This window comes from Salvelinus sp. IW2-2015, linkage group LG3, assembly GCF_002910315.2.
Source record: "Salvelinus sp. IW2-2015 linkage group LG3, ASM291031v2, whole genome shotgun sequence".
Lineage (NCBI taxonomy): Eukaryota > Metazoa > Chordata > Actinopteri > Salmoniformes > Salmonidae > Salvelinus > Salvelinus sp. IW2-2015.
The window spans coordinates 32328985-32344752 of record NC_036840.1 but is presented as its reverse complement, the minus strand read 5'-3'; the positions used below and the strand labels follow the sequence as shown (position 1 = coordinate 32344752).

Genomic DNA, 15768 nt, shown 5'->3' with positions numbered 1-15768 from the left:
AAGAATTTCAGATTAGTCTGGTGTACCGGGTAGTGCTGCGGCTGACACCCTTAAATAACTGTCGGCGCACTACTTCCATCTCTTCATTTTCTCGGCTCATTCCAGCGAGGATTCGTTTGGTAAGAGCTCTATGTTAGTGTATAAGCGCATAAGTGATACCCGCAGCTTTTCAATAGCTTGGAGCAGCTAGCTAGCTAGCCTCTCCATCAAGGTGCTCTGCTGTCCCCCCACTCGGTTTAGTTTGTGCTATSTCGTTTGGTTTTCGTCTATTACTAACCTGGGCGATACTCGGTTTGGTATATCCAGTATTGTGGTGCTGAGGGTTTGTGTTAGTAGTTTGTCCACCAGAACCCTCCTGGTCATAGCCGCCGGGTTCGGGGACCGCGCCTACCCCAAAGATCCGGAGACTATACGTTTCATTTCGGCGGGCTTGCAGTTCTCCCTGAGAATGAACTAGGTGTCACGAAACGCAGTTATCTTGTCTAGACTCATGTGTGTTATGTAGCACTATATTGGATCACTCCAGTATGGTATTATTTCGCGCGGCAGGATACATTCCGAGTAAGATGCTTCAGTCCAAACACCTAAAAGACAACAACTGGCTGCTTTCCAAACACAACACACACCTTYCCCGTCAGCCCTCAAATTAAGTGGACACTTCTGATGACATATCATGAGGTATGATGATGCGTTGACACTTGCAGGGCAAGGTGCGCTGGCGGAAGGAATTAATTTTAAATGGTCGACCTTGGCCTAAAGTTAGTCCCACGGATGTGTTTTCATTCATCATGGAACCACCAGTAGCTGTGTGTGCTTTTATATGCGCTCGGTCAATTTTGATTGCATTTCATGTCATGGCTAGATGACAAACCATCCGCAGACATCGAATACTAGCCATCCGACGATATCGGGTAAATCGAGAATTACAATGTGTGATGTCAGGGAAAGTTGTATGGCTAGCTAGCATTTCCAAAAGCTAAACAAACAAAAACGTCATTACGTGTTTGTGCTGTCGTGCATTATTAGCACAATTTTGAACTTTTAGATTCGTTTTTACCTACAATTGTATGGTGACTTGATGTTGGTTTTAAGTTTTGGCTGACTTGATCTTTGAATTGAATTATGGGGCGTTTTAGGCTCTGGAATGAACAGAATCTTACACTATCACAAACGAGTGCTGAGGGGCCAAACTCCCTTGCTTGGCTAATTGTTTGGACCGGTGGAAAAGATTGCAGCTAGGATTCCCGCAAGGGTAAGTGGAGGGTTTGTCTTTTACGCATTTGAAATTTCAGATTAGTACCAGGTAGTACTGCGGCTGACCTTCCTTTTGTTGGCTCATTCCAGAGGATTCGCATGGTAAGATCTCTTAGTGTAAAAGCGCGGAAGTATACCCGCAGCTATTCAATATCTTGGACCAGCTACCTAGCTACCCTCTCCATCAGGGTGCTCTGCTGTCCCCCCCACTCGGAATGGCTTGTGCCATCTAGTTTGGGTTTTGTCCTTGTTTTTATTACTTGTGACAGTGTACCGACCTGGGCGATACTCGGTTTGGTCTACCAGTATTGCGGCGCTGAGGGTGTTTCTTAGTTGTCTGTGACTTGTCTGTCCCCGGAACCCTCCAGATAATAGCCTTCGGCTTTGGGGACCGTGCCTTCCCCGCAAAATCGGGAGACTGTTTGTTTCGCTCTGGTGGGCTTGCAGTGCTCCCCTGAGTGAACTAGGTGATGTGAGGTGCACCACGTTTCATCTCTCACCTGGCGCAGCCATGTTGCCTAGACTCTTGTGTGTTCCACGGTGAACGAGCTATGCAAAGTAGCTAGCTAAACGAGAGGTGACCATTGCAGGACTAAGCACAGTTATAAACACACTTTCCTGAAGTCCTGCCAACCAGCACCCCCACGTATAAAGCAAGAAATAAGCTATAAACGTGTTTGAGGTAGAATGCCCTACCCCTTTATGGTCAGGCAGTTCACACTGTTGGCTTCAGTTTTCCACAACGAAAAGCCGTTCAGCTCGCCTTCAGATAATGAGGCTTAGTATGATACTGTATGTCCCATTCTAAACTATCGTAAAGTGTTTACTATAGACACAGTAATATTACTTTTGGCTTCATTTTCCAGTATTTGTTAGCCCGGCCATAGTGAGATTACACTGGGGTTTTCTTTAACGTAGTTGCTGGGTTGTGATAGTTTTTGTTACTGTTTTACAGTAATCAGTTTCCCTTGGAAACTCACATCTCCGCACTATTGCACTAAGGGTTTCAGTGTGTAGTTGTTTTTACTATAGTTCTTTTGCACTAATTTACAGTACAGACTAAATATCCCTTAATTGGAAACTGATAACTACCTGAGTTTTTCTACACAGTGTGTAGCTGGGTTTACTATAGTTTTTCTGTTGCACTACTTACAGTAGGTTACATACAGTAACTGCTAGTTTCCAGTGACTATCCTAGTTTCCCTTGGAAACTCACTTTTCAGCTATTACACTGCCGTGTTGCACAGTGTGTAGCTGGGGTTATTAGTTGTGTTGTACTTACAGTTAACACTAACTCCTAGTTTCCACTGGAAACGTACATCTCAGAACTATTACACTGAGGGTTTCAGTATATACTGTCCCTTTAGAAAGTATTCAGACCCCTTGACTTTTTCCACATTTTGTTACGTTACGGCCTTGTAAAATGTATTAAATAAAACAATTTCCTCAGCAATCTACACACAATACCCCATAATGACAAAGTGAAACAGGTTTTTAGAAATGTTTGCAAATGTATTTATAAAAAATAAAAAAAAACGATACCTTGTTTACATAAGTATTCAGACCCTTTGCTATGAGACTTGAAATTTAGCTCAGGCGCATCCTGTTTCCATTGATCATCCTTGAGATGTTTCTACAACTTGATTGGAGTTCGTCTGTGGTCAATTCAATTGATTGGACATGATTTGGAAAGGTGCACACCTGTCTATATAAGATCCCACAGCTGACAGTGCATGTCAAAGCAAAAACCAAGCCATGATGTCGAAGGAATTGTCCGTAGAGCTCCGAGACAGGAATGTGTCGAGGCACAGATCTGGAGAAGGGTACCAACATTTCTGCAGTATTGAAGGTCTCTAAGAACGCAGTGGCCTCCATCATTCTTAAATGGAAGAAATTTGGAACCACCAAGACACTTCCTAGAGCTGGCCGCCTGGCCAAACTGAGCAATCGGGGGAGAATGGCCTTGATCAGAGAGGTGACCAAGAATACGATGGTCACTCTGTTAGAGCTCTAGAGTTCCTCTGTGGAGATGGGAGAAACTTCCAGAAGTACAACTATCGCTGCAGSATTCCACCAATCGGGCCTTTATGGTAGAGTGTCCAGACGGAAGCCACTCCTCAGTAAAAGGCACATGACAGCCTGCTTGGAGTTCGCAAAAAGGCACCTTAAGCCTCTCAGACCATGAGAAATAAGATTCTCTGGTCTGATGAAACCAAGATTGAACTCTTCGGCATGAATGCCAAGTATCACTTCTGGAGGAAACTTGGCACCATCCCTACGGTGAAGCATGGTGGTGGCAGCATCATGTTGTGGGGATGTTATTTTCAGCGGCATGGACTGGGAGACTAGTCAGGATCGAGGGAAGGATTAACATAAAGTACAAGAGAGATCCTTGATGAAAACCTGCTCCAGAACGCTCAGGGCCTCAGACTGGGGTGAAGGTTCACCTTCCAACAGGACAACAACTCTAAGCACACAGCCAAGACAATGCAGGAGTGGCTTCGGGACAAGTCTCTGAATGTCCTTGAGTGGCCCAGCCAGAGCCCGGACTTGAACCCGATCGAACATCTCTGGAGAGATCTGATCGGACGACTGTGTGATCATGCTCTCTGTAGCCGACGTGAGAAAGACCTTTAAACAGGTCAACATACACAAGGCTGCGGAGCCAGACGGAGTACTAGGACGTGTGCTCCGGGCATGTGCTTACCAACTGGCAGGTGTCTTCACTGACATTTTCAACATGTCCCTGATTGAGTCTGTAATTCCAACATGTTTCAAGCAGACCACCATAGTCCCTGTGCTCAAGAACACAAAGGCAACCTGCCTAAATGACTACAGACCCGTAGCACTCATGTCCGTAGCCATGAAGTGCTTTGAAAGGTTGGTAATGGCTCACATCAACACGACTATCCCAGAAACCCTAGACCCACTCCAATTTGCATACCACCCAAACAGATCCACAGATGATGCAATCTCTATTGCACTCCACACTGCCCTTTCCCATCTGGACAAAATGTACACTTATGTGAGAATGCTATTCATTGACTACAGCTCAGCGTTCAACACCATAGTACCCTCAAAGCTCATCATTAAGCTAGGGATCCTGGGACTAAACACCTCCCTCTGCAACTGGATCCTGGACTTCCTGACGGGCCGCCCCCAGGTGGTGAGGGTAGGTAGCAACACATCTGCCTCACTGATCCTCAACACTGGAGCTCCCCAGGGGTGCGTGCTCAGTCCCCTCCTGTACTCCCTTTTCACCCACGACTGCATGGCCAGGCACGACTCCAACACCATCAAGTTTGCAGATGACACAACAGTGGTAGTAGGCCTGATCACCGACAACGACGAGGCAGCTTATAGGGAGGAGGTCAGAGACCTGGCCGGGTGGTGCCAGAATAACAACCTCTCCCTCAACGTAACCAAGACTAAGGAGATGATTGTGGACTACAGGAAAAGGAGGACCGAGCATGCACCCATTCTCATCGATGGGGCTGTAGTGGAGCAGGTTGAGAGCTTTAAGTTCCTTGGTGTCCACATCAACAACAAACTAGAATGGTCCTAACACACCAAGACAGTCGTGAAGAGGGCACGACAAAGCCTATTCCCCCCTCGGGAAACTAAAAAGATTTGGCATGGGTCCTGAGATCCTCAAAAGGTTCTACAGCTGCAACATTGAGAGCATCCTGAATGGTTGCATCACTGCCTGGTACGGCAATTGCTCGGCCTCTGACCGCAAGGCACTACAGAGGGTAGTGCGTATGGCCCAGTACATCACTGAGGCTAAGCTGCCTGCCATCCAGGACCTAAAAATTGTCAAAAACCCCAGCCACCCCAGTCATAGCCCTCAACCATCACGGTCACCTAATAATCCCCAGTTTACAATTGGCTCATTCATCCCCCTCCTCTCCCCTGTAACTATTCCCCAGGTCGTTGCTGCAAATGAGAACGTGTTCTCAGTCAACTTACCTGGTAAAATAACGGTAAAATAAATAAAATAGACTGTTCTCTCTACTACCGCATGGCAAGCGGTACCAGAGTGCCAAGTCTAGGACAAAAAAGGCTTCTCAACCGTTTTTACCCCCAAGCCATAAGACTCCTGAACAGGTAATCAAATGGCTACCCGGACTATTTGCATTGTGTGCCCCCCCAACCCCTCTTTTTACACTGCTGCTACTCTCTGTTTATCATATGTGCATAGTCACTTTAACTATACATTCATGTAAATACTATCTCAATTGGGCCGACCAACCAGTGCTCCCGCACATTGGCTAACCGGGCTATCTGCATTGTGTCCCTCCACCCGCAAACCCCTCTCTTACACTACTGCTACTCTCTGTACATCATATATGCATAGTCACTTTAACCATATCTACATGTACATACACCGGTGTCTGTATGTAGCCTCGCAACTTTTATAGCCTCGCTACTGTATATAGCCTGTCTTTTTACTGTTTTATTTCTTTACTTAACTATTGTTCACCTAATACCTTTTTTGCACTATTGGTTAGAGCTTGTAAGTAAGGTCTACCTACACTACACCTGTTGTATTCGGGGGCACGTGACAAATAAACTTTGATTTGATTTGAAAATAGCTGGGCAGCAACTAGGGTTGCACATTTTGGGGAATATTCAGAGGTGGAAACTTTACGTGGGAATATATGGGAATTAATATTAATACTATTTAAATGTAGATGTTTTTAAACTCAGCAACAACAACAAAAAAGTCCTCACTGTCAACTGCATTTATTTTCATTACTTAACCTGGATAAATATTTGCATGACCATAAGATTCAACAACTGCGACATAAACTGAACAAGTTCCACAGACATGTGACTAACAGAAATGGAATAATGTGTCCTTGAACAAATGGGAGTTCAAAATCAAAAGTAACTCAGTATCTGGTGTGACCACCAGCTGCATTAAGCACTGCAGTGCATCTCCTCCTCATGACTGCACCAGATTTGCCAGTTCTTGCTGTGAGATGTTACCCCACTCTTCCACCAAGGCACCTGCAAGTTCCCGGACATTTCTGGGGGGATGGCCCTAGCCTTCACCCTCCGTTCCAACGATCCCAGACGTGCTCAATGGGATTTAGATCCGGGCTCTTCGCTGGCCATGGCAGAACAGTGACATTCCTGTCTTGAAGGAAATCACGCACAGAACAAGCATTACGGCAGGTTGCATTGTCATGCTGGAGGGTCATGTCAGGATGAGCATGCAGGAAGGGTACCACATGAGGGAGGATGATGTCTTCCCTGTAACGCACAGCGTTGAGATTGCCTGCAATGACAACATACTCATTCTGATGATGCTGTGACACACCGCCCCAGACCATGACGAACCCTCCACCTCCAAATTGATCCCGCTCCAGAGTACAGGCCTCGGTGGAACACTAATTTCTTTGACGATAAACGCGAATCTGACCATCACCCCTGGTGAGAGAACCACGACTCATCAGTGAAGAGCACTTTTTGCCAGTCCTGTCTGGTCCAGCGACGGTGGGTTTGCCCATAGGTGACGTTGTTGCCGGTGATGTCTGATGAGGACCTGCCTTACAATAGGCCTACAAGCCCTCAGTCCATTCTCTCTCAGCCTATTGCGGACAGTCTGAGCACTGATGAAGGGATTGTGCTTTCCTGGTGTAATTCGGGCAGTTCTTGTTGCCATCCTGTACCTGTCCCGTAGGTGTGATGTTCGGATGTACCGATCCTGTGCAGGTGTTACACGTAACATCTCACAGCAAGAACTGGCAAATCTGGTGCAGTCCGTAAGGAGATGCACTGCAGTACTTCATGCAGCTGGTGGCCACACCAGATACTGACTTTTGATTTTAACCCTCCCTTCAAGGACACATTATTCAATTTCTGTTAGTCACATGTCTGTGGAACTTGTTCAGTTTGTCGCAGTTGTTGAATCGTATGATGTTCATACAAATATTTACACATGTTAAGTTTGTTGAAAATAGACGCAGTTGACAGTGAGAGGACAATTTTTTTTGCTTAGGTACCGTTCGCTAGGCTACATGCTATTTTGTATACGGAGTGTTTCAAAGTTTTGCTAGCGACATTGAAATCATGGAGGCTTGAGCAGGCTTAAACATTGCTAGCTGGCCAGCTACCTTAGTACAGAAACATTTCATTACTATACTGTAAGATGCTCTGTTCATGCAAGTAAAATGTAAATACAGAGTTCTAAACATTTATCCATGCTAACGAGCTAGCTAGCTGTTTAACAAAGCTAGGCCAAAACAGCTTCTATCTTTGATTGTACGAGCTCATTGTGGGCTTTCCATGCTCTCTGTTGTATGCTTGTTCGGGATGAGTGCAAAGGCAGTGTTCTCATGAACAAGGTTTTATAACTTTTCCTACTCAAACTAACATCCATGCTTATCTACAGGAAAATTGTGCACCCATTTGACCATTGCTGAGAACCCACCCCAGGAACCCCTTATTGAGATTCCACCATGGAGGATGTTCAGGTGGAGGAAGATGTTCCAAAGGAGGGGGCAGAGGTGGAGAACACAGAGCCATTACCTGCAGAGAGCTATGCAGCAGAGTCTATGGCTGCAGACATGGACCCCTGGATCATATTTGACTCTCGCAAAACGCCTGCAGCTGAGTTTGACGGCTGGCTGGAGACCAACAGGCCATCCCAGGTGGGGCGCTTTGGGGACGAGGAGGGTGGTAAGGGACCTGTGGGGTGGATCGCTGTGTTGGGCCCGGACCACTGCCCTGCCACAGGGGACATCACTGGACTCCAGGCGAGCTGGGAGAGGCTGCTGACCAGCGGGAGAACCATCACCTTCCAGACTGTGAAAGAACTGGCACTGAACCACAGGGTGCTCACCGGCAAGTGGCTGATGCACCTGGACTCAGGCTTCAAGGTGGACCATGCCTGGGAGTGTGTGGCCAGAGCAGCCGTGGAAGGGAAGATCCTCCAGACCAAGGTGAGCCCGCGCGACCCCACGTCTGACCGTAAGCATGTCATCTGTTCCTATAACAAGGACTTCACAGATGAGAACGAGGTGATGAGGCTGGATGCAGTCATCCGGGCCACGGGCGTCAAGTGCTTGCTGTCCTTCAAGCCGGATGTTTACACTTACCTGGGTATTTACCGCAACAACCGCTGGAATCTCTGCCCCACAATCTACGAGAGCAAGTACGACCTGGAGTGTGTGCCCCGACGTTCCCACATCGTCAACAAAGTCACCAATCTGGAGGTCACCTAGGAAAGGAGTGTGGGAGGATAGTTTGCTATTGCTAAACAAGCACTTAGTGTTGGACACGCCATGAATTAGGCTATATTGTACAGCACTGTACTTCTGACTTGGGTTCAGTTAATTCCCCGAAGTATGGGGTTTAATATTTCTGAGATCTTCCTATACGTCTCGAAGCAGACTTGTTCATCATGCTGAAATTAATTTCAGATAATTTCTTGCCATAGTTCATTGCAAGGTGCTTCAAGATTCAGATTATATTGTCTACATACAAGCAAAAATGTTGTAAATCAAGTCTTTAATTTACTTATTCGGTAGTGCAGCTGCCATCCACAACTCTGAAACCAGAGCTTGTCACTGGTCATGCAGTGACTGAATACATGCATGTTTTGTTGTGATTCTGTACCTTTTAACATTTACAAAGATGTCAAGGTTTCTGTAATAAAAATGTCTTACCATTTTCATTGTTTGGCTTCAATATGTTTTGTGCTCAATGTCATCAATTACAACAATTGCCAAATAAATGTATTTTAAACATTCTCTGTTGTATTGTCAGTTATCCTCTACAGGATCGGTGGGTCCCCCATGAAACGGTTGAGCTAACGTATGCTAATGCGATTAGCATTAGATTGTAAGTAACAAGATTTTCCCAGGACATAGAAATATCTGATATTGGCAGAAAGCTTAAATTCTTGTTAATCTAACTGCACTGTCCAATTTACAGTAGCTATTACAGTGAAAGAATACCATGCTATTGTTTGAGGAGAGTGCACCGTTAATAATAAACCAATTAGGCACATTAGGGCAGTCTTGATACAAAATTTAACAGAAATGCAATGGTTCATTGGACCAGTCTACAACTTTGCACATACATTGCTGCCATCTTGTGGCAAATCTAAGTTGTGCCTGGGCTGGAATAATACATTACATTTCTCTTGCATTTCAAACCATAATACAAATAAAAAACCAATGCGTTATTTTGTACCAACTTATACCAGATCTGTGTTATTCTCCTTCTAGTTCACATTTCCACATACTTCAAAGTGTTTCCTTTCAAATGGTATCAAGAATATGCATATCCTTGCTTCAGGTCCTGAGCTACAGGCAGTTAGATTTGGGTATGTAATTTCAGGCGCAAATTTTAAAGGGGATTATTTATACTGTATTGAGTGACAGTGGGAAGTGTAGTAGGCAACACGTACAATCACTTAGCAAACCCAAATGTTTAAATTAATCTAATTTTCTGTCTGCATATATACTTGTACAAAATATTATACAAGTGTCTGTTTTCAGTGAGGCAGCATTGACTTATGGTTATGGTTTAAACATGTTTTATTTAATGTAAAATGAACTGCAGCCGAAGTTCATATACCATACTGCAAAATGTAATGGTATCACACTGACCTTAAAGCAAACTACACTGTGAATGAGCATAATTGACGGGCGGAAATGATATTTGAGATACCGACTCAACTAACAAATCTTTTTTACTAAGCATATCAGTGCAACTGCTTCATTCCTGACATCTATAAACAATATCCTTCCTGTTCCAAAGATGTATTGAAAATTACAGTGACAAGTTATACTTAGGTGTTAACATGGTAAAACTGTACATAACATTTTAGATATGTCACCAAGGTGAGTACTATATCGCGCATATCATCACCTAAGGCAGGGGTGTCACTCATTCCATTGAGGGCTGCTGGCTTTTCCTTTAAATTAAGACCGAGACAACCAGGTGAGTGCAGTGCCTTACTAATTAGTGACCTTAATTTGTCAATCAAGTACAAGGAAGGAGCGAAAACCCGCAGACACTGCCCTCTGTGGAATGAATTTGACACGTGATCTAAAGCCTAAGCACATTGTCATTTCAATGTATTCTTGTCTTGCTTTATAGTATGGTGATATTACACTACCTACCCTATAGGCTAGTAATAAACTATTCCAATTAAAATTGAATGGTTGTAATGCATAGACATCTGCCTCACTCATCTACATCAGGGATGTCAGTCATTCCACGGAGGGCCAAGTGTCTGCAGTTTTATTTTTTTATTTCAATTAAGACCTCGACAACCCGGTGAGGGGAGTTCCTTACTAATTAGTGACCTTAATTCGTCAATCAAGTACATGGGAGGAGCGAAAACCCACAGCCACTCGGCCCTCCGTGGAATGAATTTGACACATGAAGTAGATGACCAACAATTTTAAGGATTTTCATTGGTTGTTAGATTGCGTAGCTAAACTGGGAACTTATTTTGTGCTTGCAAAAATTATTCCCTTTTTGAGAAATATTTTCCCTTTCACATACAAATGTATAAGTTCTCAATGACAAGCTGTGAAAGCCAAGGTTAATATTATGACCCGATTTCTGGTAAAAATCGGAATCTTCTGATATTCTTCGAGTCCAACAAAACATATAGCACACAAACAAGCACAATATAATAGATGATGACAGAGCAATCATTTTGATTCTTATTTGGAGAACAACCACGTGTCATCCCAAAAGGCCTTGATACAGACAGTGGTTTTCGAGTGAAAATTTGTCGGGGCATGGACTCTACAAGGTGTCGAAAGCGTTCCACAGGGATCCTGGCACGTCTCCAACTTGACAGCACAGTTGTGTCAAGTTGGCTGGATTTTATTTGGGTGGTGAACCATTCTTGATACAAACGGGAAACTGTTGCGTGAAAAACCTAGCCACGTTGCAGTTCTTGACACAAACCGGTGCGTCTGGCACCTACTACCATACCCCGTTCAAAGGCACTGAAATCTTGTCTTGCTCATTCACCTTCTGATTGACACACATACACAATCCATGTCTCAAGGCTTAAAAATCCTTCTTTAACCTGTCCCCTCCCTTTCATACACTGATTGAAGTGGATTTAACAAGTGACCTCAATAAGGGATCATAGCTTTCACCTGGTCAACTCTGTACCTCAAAGCCAGTGCCACTGCATTTATTTTTCATTGTTCCCCTCTAACCAGGGAGAGATTTAGACCTGGGACACCAGGTGTGTGCAATTATTATCAGGTAGAACAGGAAATCCAGCAGGCTCTGGACCTCGTAGAGTAAGAGTTGAATATCCCTGGGCTATGTAATGGAAAGAGCAGGTGTCCTTAATGTTTTTTGTACTCTGTAAGTTACATCTTCAGGCGTTGTAGGAAAGATGCCGTGTTAACAACACTCGTCAGCCTAAGTTCCATTGCTATCGGGCAACCGGGCCCTGGACTATCCAGTCCACACTTTGACAATGATTCAAGAAGACACATTTAAAACCGTGAAGTTCTTAAGGACCAGGAGTGAACACCACTGCCTTTGGAGACTAGATACAAGCCTGGGTTTATACACAACCCAGTGGAGGTGTATCTTTAGGGGTTGACAAAAAGTGACAAATCCTTGGGTCTCGCGATTGCCCACAAACTGGCAGTTACCGGGGGGTTCCCTGTAGCCCTCTCTCATATTCACTCTGTTCGAGTACAGGCAGGGTTCTGCAGCTGTCCTAATTAACATGTCCACAATCCACATAGAGAAGAGAGCAAACAGCACCATCATCTGATTCTCGATCAGCCAGCCAAATGTATTTTCTTCGTAGTCCATTAGAATAACAAGTACAAGGGAAGTTTGGTTGGAAGGGAGCTGGGTCTCAAAAGGCAAAGGGGACAGAAGAGTAGTATTGCAGTAAAAATATCTGTAAAAACACAGAGGTCTCTAGGTCTGATGTCCGGACACGAAACCGGCCTGGTTGCCACTGTTCAGGATGGACATGAGACGGTCTTCGTCCATGGAGCTGAAGACGTCCAGGTCGTCGAGGACGGCCGGCTGGTTGGAGTTGCCAGGAGAACTGTCGATCATGCCCTCACTCTGGAGCAGGTTCACGATGCTGTTGGGGTAGTTCATCCAGGTGCTGCCGCCACAGCTGTTGTTGACCACAGGGTTGGTGGCAGGTAAGTGGCAGGGTGCCTGAGAGACCGACACCCTACTGTTCCCTGGCCCCTCTCCAGCCAGACCACTCTGGACCAGCATAGCCTGGAAGTCGTCGATGTTTATGTTATCTAGTGTCCCTGACTGGTGGACCTCAGAGAAGCTGGGGAACTCGGGTAGCTCCTCATCCACCATGGGGCCATCCACCCTGAACTGAGAATCCTGGACAAAGGTAGAGGTGGGCTCTGGGGTAGCGGCTGCACTCACTGGCTCCTGGGGACTAGCGAAGGTGGAGAAGGTGAAGCCATGGAGGTCCGACAGGTTGACGGTGGGGAAGGCCTGTGAGGTGGCTGCAGATGCCTGGGGGTTGGTGGTGAATCGGGCCACGGGGGTGGCTTTGTGTTGGGAGTCCAAGGTCAGGCTGTTGAGGAACTTCCAGGTCTCTGCTGGAGTGGAGGAGGGCTCTGCTTTGGGCTGGGGTTGGAACAGCTGGCCAGGCTGGGGGCTGTTGTAGTAGGGCTGGGGCTTCACAGAGGCGGCACGAGGGGGCGCCACTGGGTTCACTGCAAGAGGCAAACAGTCAATACCACTGTCCCCTACCCAATGCTGTTGAATTTACAAATTAACTTAGGGTCCCTAAACAGTTATCTATGTTAACTTCTGGCCACTAATGTTACATACAGAACACCCTTAACTGTATGAAAAAGAAACAGCTAAATAAGTAGGATGATTTACCAGGCTGGCTAGCTGCTGGCTTGGCAGCGACTGTTCTTCTGGCAGTGTTGAAAGGCCTCTCTGCTGGCATGGCCCCTGGAATTCAAACATAAACCATCACACATGAACTCCCCCAAAACCATCAGATGAGACAGCTGTCTAGTTCAGTGAGTGACATGGATCATTATAGACACCTACCTGATATGGACCCCAGCTTCAGATTCTGGAACATTCCCTCTGTCCGTTTTCGCTTCTCTATCAGTCTATATTCATCTGTATAGTGAAAATATAAAAGACTTAGCTTGGGTGAAAGGTTTTGCATGACAACCTCACAGCCTACAGGAGTGTCGCCAAAAGAAACCAAACGAGTCGTCATAGTAACGAAAAGGGAAGAGACCTGGGTCGGAGGGCAGGAATTGGAAGTCCATTGGCTCGCTGACCTCGCGGTCCGAGGGCCTGCGGAGCTGCATCTTCACTCTGATTGGCTCGGTCAGGTTGGTGTTGTAGAAGGGCGGGGTACGGAACACGATGGCTACCTGCCTGTGGACGTCCGCCTGGGAGAAGGTGCCCTTCCCCTCCCACGAGTCCTGGAAGAACCGTACCTCGATGTCCTCTGTGGAGGGAACAAAGAAGAGGGTGGAAGCGGGAGGAGGTGAGTTTCTGGCTGGGAGAATTCATTCAGTCCAGCCGACCTGGTAACATTTTGTAACAAAATAATTGGTAGCCCACAGTTTCATGTAATACAGAGAGGAGATAATAGTCCCTTCGTTCTAAGTTTGAACAATTAAGTGGGCTTATACGCAATACTATCAAATGAGTCTCAATTAGTTAAGTGGTTACTAGTAGGCTTATTCATAATGATTTCAAGTGGGTGTCAGTTAAGTAATTAGTTACCAGTGGATTTATACACAATGATTTCAAATGGGTGTCAGTTAAGTAATTAGTTACCAGTGGGCTGATACACCATGATTTCAAATGGATGTCAAATAAGTAAGTGGGTTACCAGTGGGCTTATACACCATGATTTCAAATGGGTGTCAAATAAGTAAGTGGGTTACCAGTGGGCTGATACACCATGATTTCAAATGGGTGNGGTTACCAGTGGGCTTATACACCATGATTTCAAATGGGTGTCAAATAAGTAAGTGGGTTACCAGTGGGCTGATACACCATGATTTCAAATGGGTGTCAAATAAGTAAGTGGGTTACCAGTGGGCTTATACACAATGATTTCAAATGGGTGTCAAATAAGTAAGTGGGTTACCAGTGGGCTTATACACCATGATTTCAAATGGATGTCAATAAAGTAAGTGGTTACCAGTGGGCTTATACACCATGATTTCAAATGGGTGTCNGTTACCAGTGGGCTTATACACCATGATTTCAAATGGATGTCAATAAAGTAAGTGGTTACCAGTGGGCTTATACACCATGATTTCAAATGGGTGTCTGGCAAAGAGGAACTTCAAAAGAGTCCACACACTAACAGGAGAACAAAGCCGTTGAATGCAGGTAAAAAATAACTAACAGGCTCAACTCAATAACACCAACAACAATTGGAGTGTTTGTGTCAGACAAACCTTTTTGCACTTTGTCACAGAGTAGGAAGATCTCATCCCCTCCTCTGCAGCTCCCAGAGTTTCTGTTCACTCGACAGATCTTCAATTCTGCTGTGTTGGGTGCTCCTGTGACAGAGAGAGAGAGAGAGACGGGAGTGAAGGAGCGTTAAAGGGCCACAGCACCTGTCTAGTTCATGTTTATAAATGAGTGAAACTGACAGAGTAAACAGTGGAACAGGAACAGCCTGGACAGAAGAGTGACAGATGAAGGAGCCAGTGTGTACTCAGTGAGTGTGTATCTAAAGATTGTATCTGGTGTGTGTGTGTGTGTGTGTGTAGCAGACTCACTGTTGTCGTAGATGGGCTGAGACACCACGGGCTCCAGAGGGTGGAGTTCACCGCTAGGTAGAGTGATCGAGGCCTGGAAACAAAGCCTCACTGCATTCAGGTCAAACTCCTCCTCCCACACCTTCGCCTCGGGAACTACCGCCAAAACACAACACAGTCAGTCACAAAGCCAAAGGGTGTGGCATCTGGGATTGGCTATCTGGCATTGACAAGTGATAAAACAAAATCGATAGTTACATATCGCAATAATATTTTTCTCATGCTACAGCAAACATAGTGAGCAATATGTTTAACATCAAATTGCAATAAAATCGCAGTATCAAACGCAACATATATAGAATCGTGAGAATCACAATACATATCGTATCGGCACATAGGTATCGTGATAATATGAGGTCTCTGGCAATTCCCAGCCCTAGCATTGACTGTATCATGGTCACAGAGGACAAATACATTACTATTCACACAATATTATTGGATTAAACCAAGGTAAACAAAACATGAAAATGAGATTGGCTGAGTCAATATGTGCATAACTGTCAATGTTATGACAATGGACCGACTGTGTGTGTGTGTCTGTCTGTACTCACTGTTGAAGGGGTTGTTTTGGGTCTGCAGTCTACAGGAAACTGCTTCGTTCACGTCCTTTTTCTTCACACACTGAATGCCCAGGTTCTGAAAACTGAGATCAGACCGAGAGAGGAGTCAGAGTGAACGTGTGAGATAGAGATCAACCACAAGAGGGAGCTTC

The 15768-nt window shown here is 45.3% G+C and overlaps 2 protein-coding genes across 4 annotated transcripts in view; one reads left to right on the top strand and one right to left on the bottom strand.

The window, feature by feature from the left end:
- Positions 1-31: 31 nt before the first annotated feature.
- Positions 32-9013, top strand: lg3h11orf68 (linkage group 3 C11orf68 homolog). 2 transcript variants are annotated; one of them, XM_023975172.2, is made up of 2 exons: positions 32-119; positions 7655-9013. In XM_023975172.2, the coding sequence occupies exon 2, from the start codon at positions 7722-7724 to the stop codon at positions 8484-8486; it is 765 nt and encodes a 254-aa protein (XP_023830940.1). In that variant the 5' UTR covers positions 32-119; positions 7655-7721; the 3' UTR covers positions 8487-9013. The 2 variants fall into 2 exon arrangements, with proteins under 2 accessions (XP_023830940.1, XP_023830948.1); XM_023975180.2 differs by lacking the exon at positions 32-119 and adding an exon at positions 1062-1252.
- The window catches only part of LOC111955077 (transcription factor p65), a 22442-nt gene continuing 15427 nt past the window's right edge, over positions 8754-15768 (bottom strand). Inside the window, exons 5-11 of one of the 2 annotated variants that reach the window (XM_023975160.2) lie at positions 15608-15699; positions 15018-15152; positions 14691-14795; positions 13508-13723; positions 13309-13383; positions 13132-13206; positions 8754-12959 (exon numbers count right to left, since the gene is read on the bottom strand). In XM_023975160.2, the coding sequence (XP_023830928.1) occupies positions 12184-12959; positions 13132-13206; positions 13309-13383; positions 13508-13723; positions 14691-14795; positions 15018-15152; positions 15608-15699 (1474 nt within the window). In that variant the 3' untranslated portion in view covers positions 8754-12183. The remainder of the gene's footprint in view (positions 12960-13131; positions 13207-13308; positions 13384-13507; positions 13724-14690; positions 14796-15017; positions 15153-15607; positions 15700-15768) is intronic. The other variant, XM_023975151.2, reaches the window with a different exon arrangement.

Excerpts from the sequence above, each read along its gene's own strand:
- lg3h11orf68 (XM_023975172.2), top strand. The coding sequence starts at position 7,722 with ATGGAGGATGTTCAGGTGGAGGAAGATGTTCCAAAGGAGGGGGCAGAG.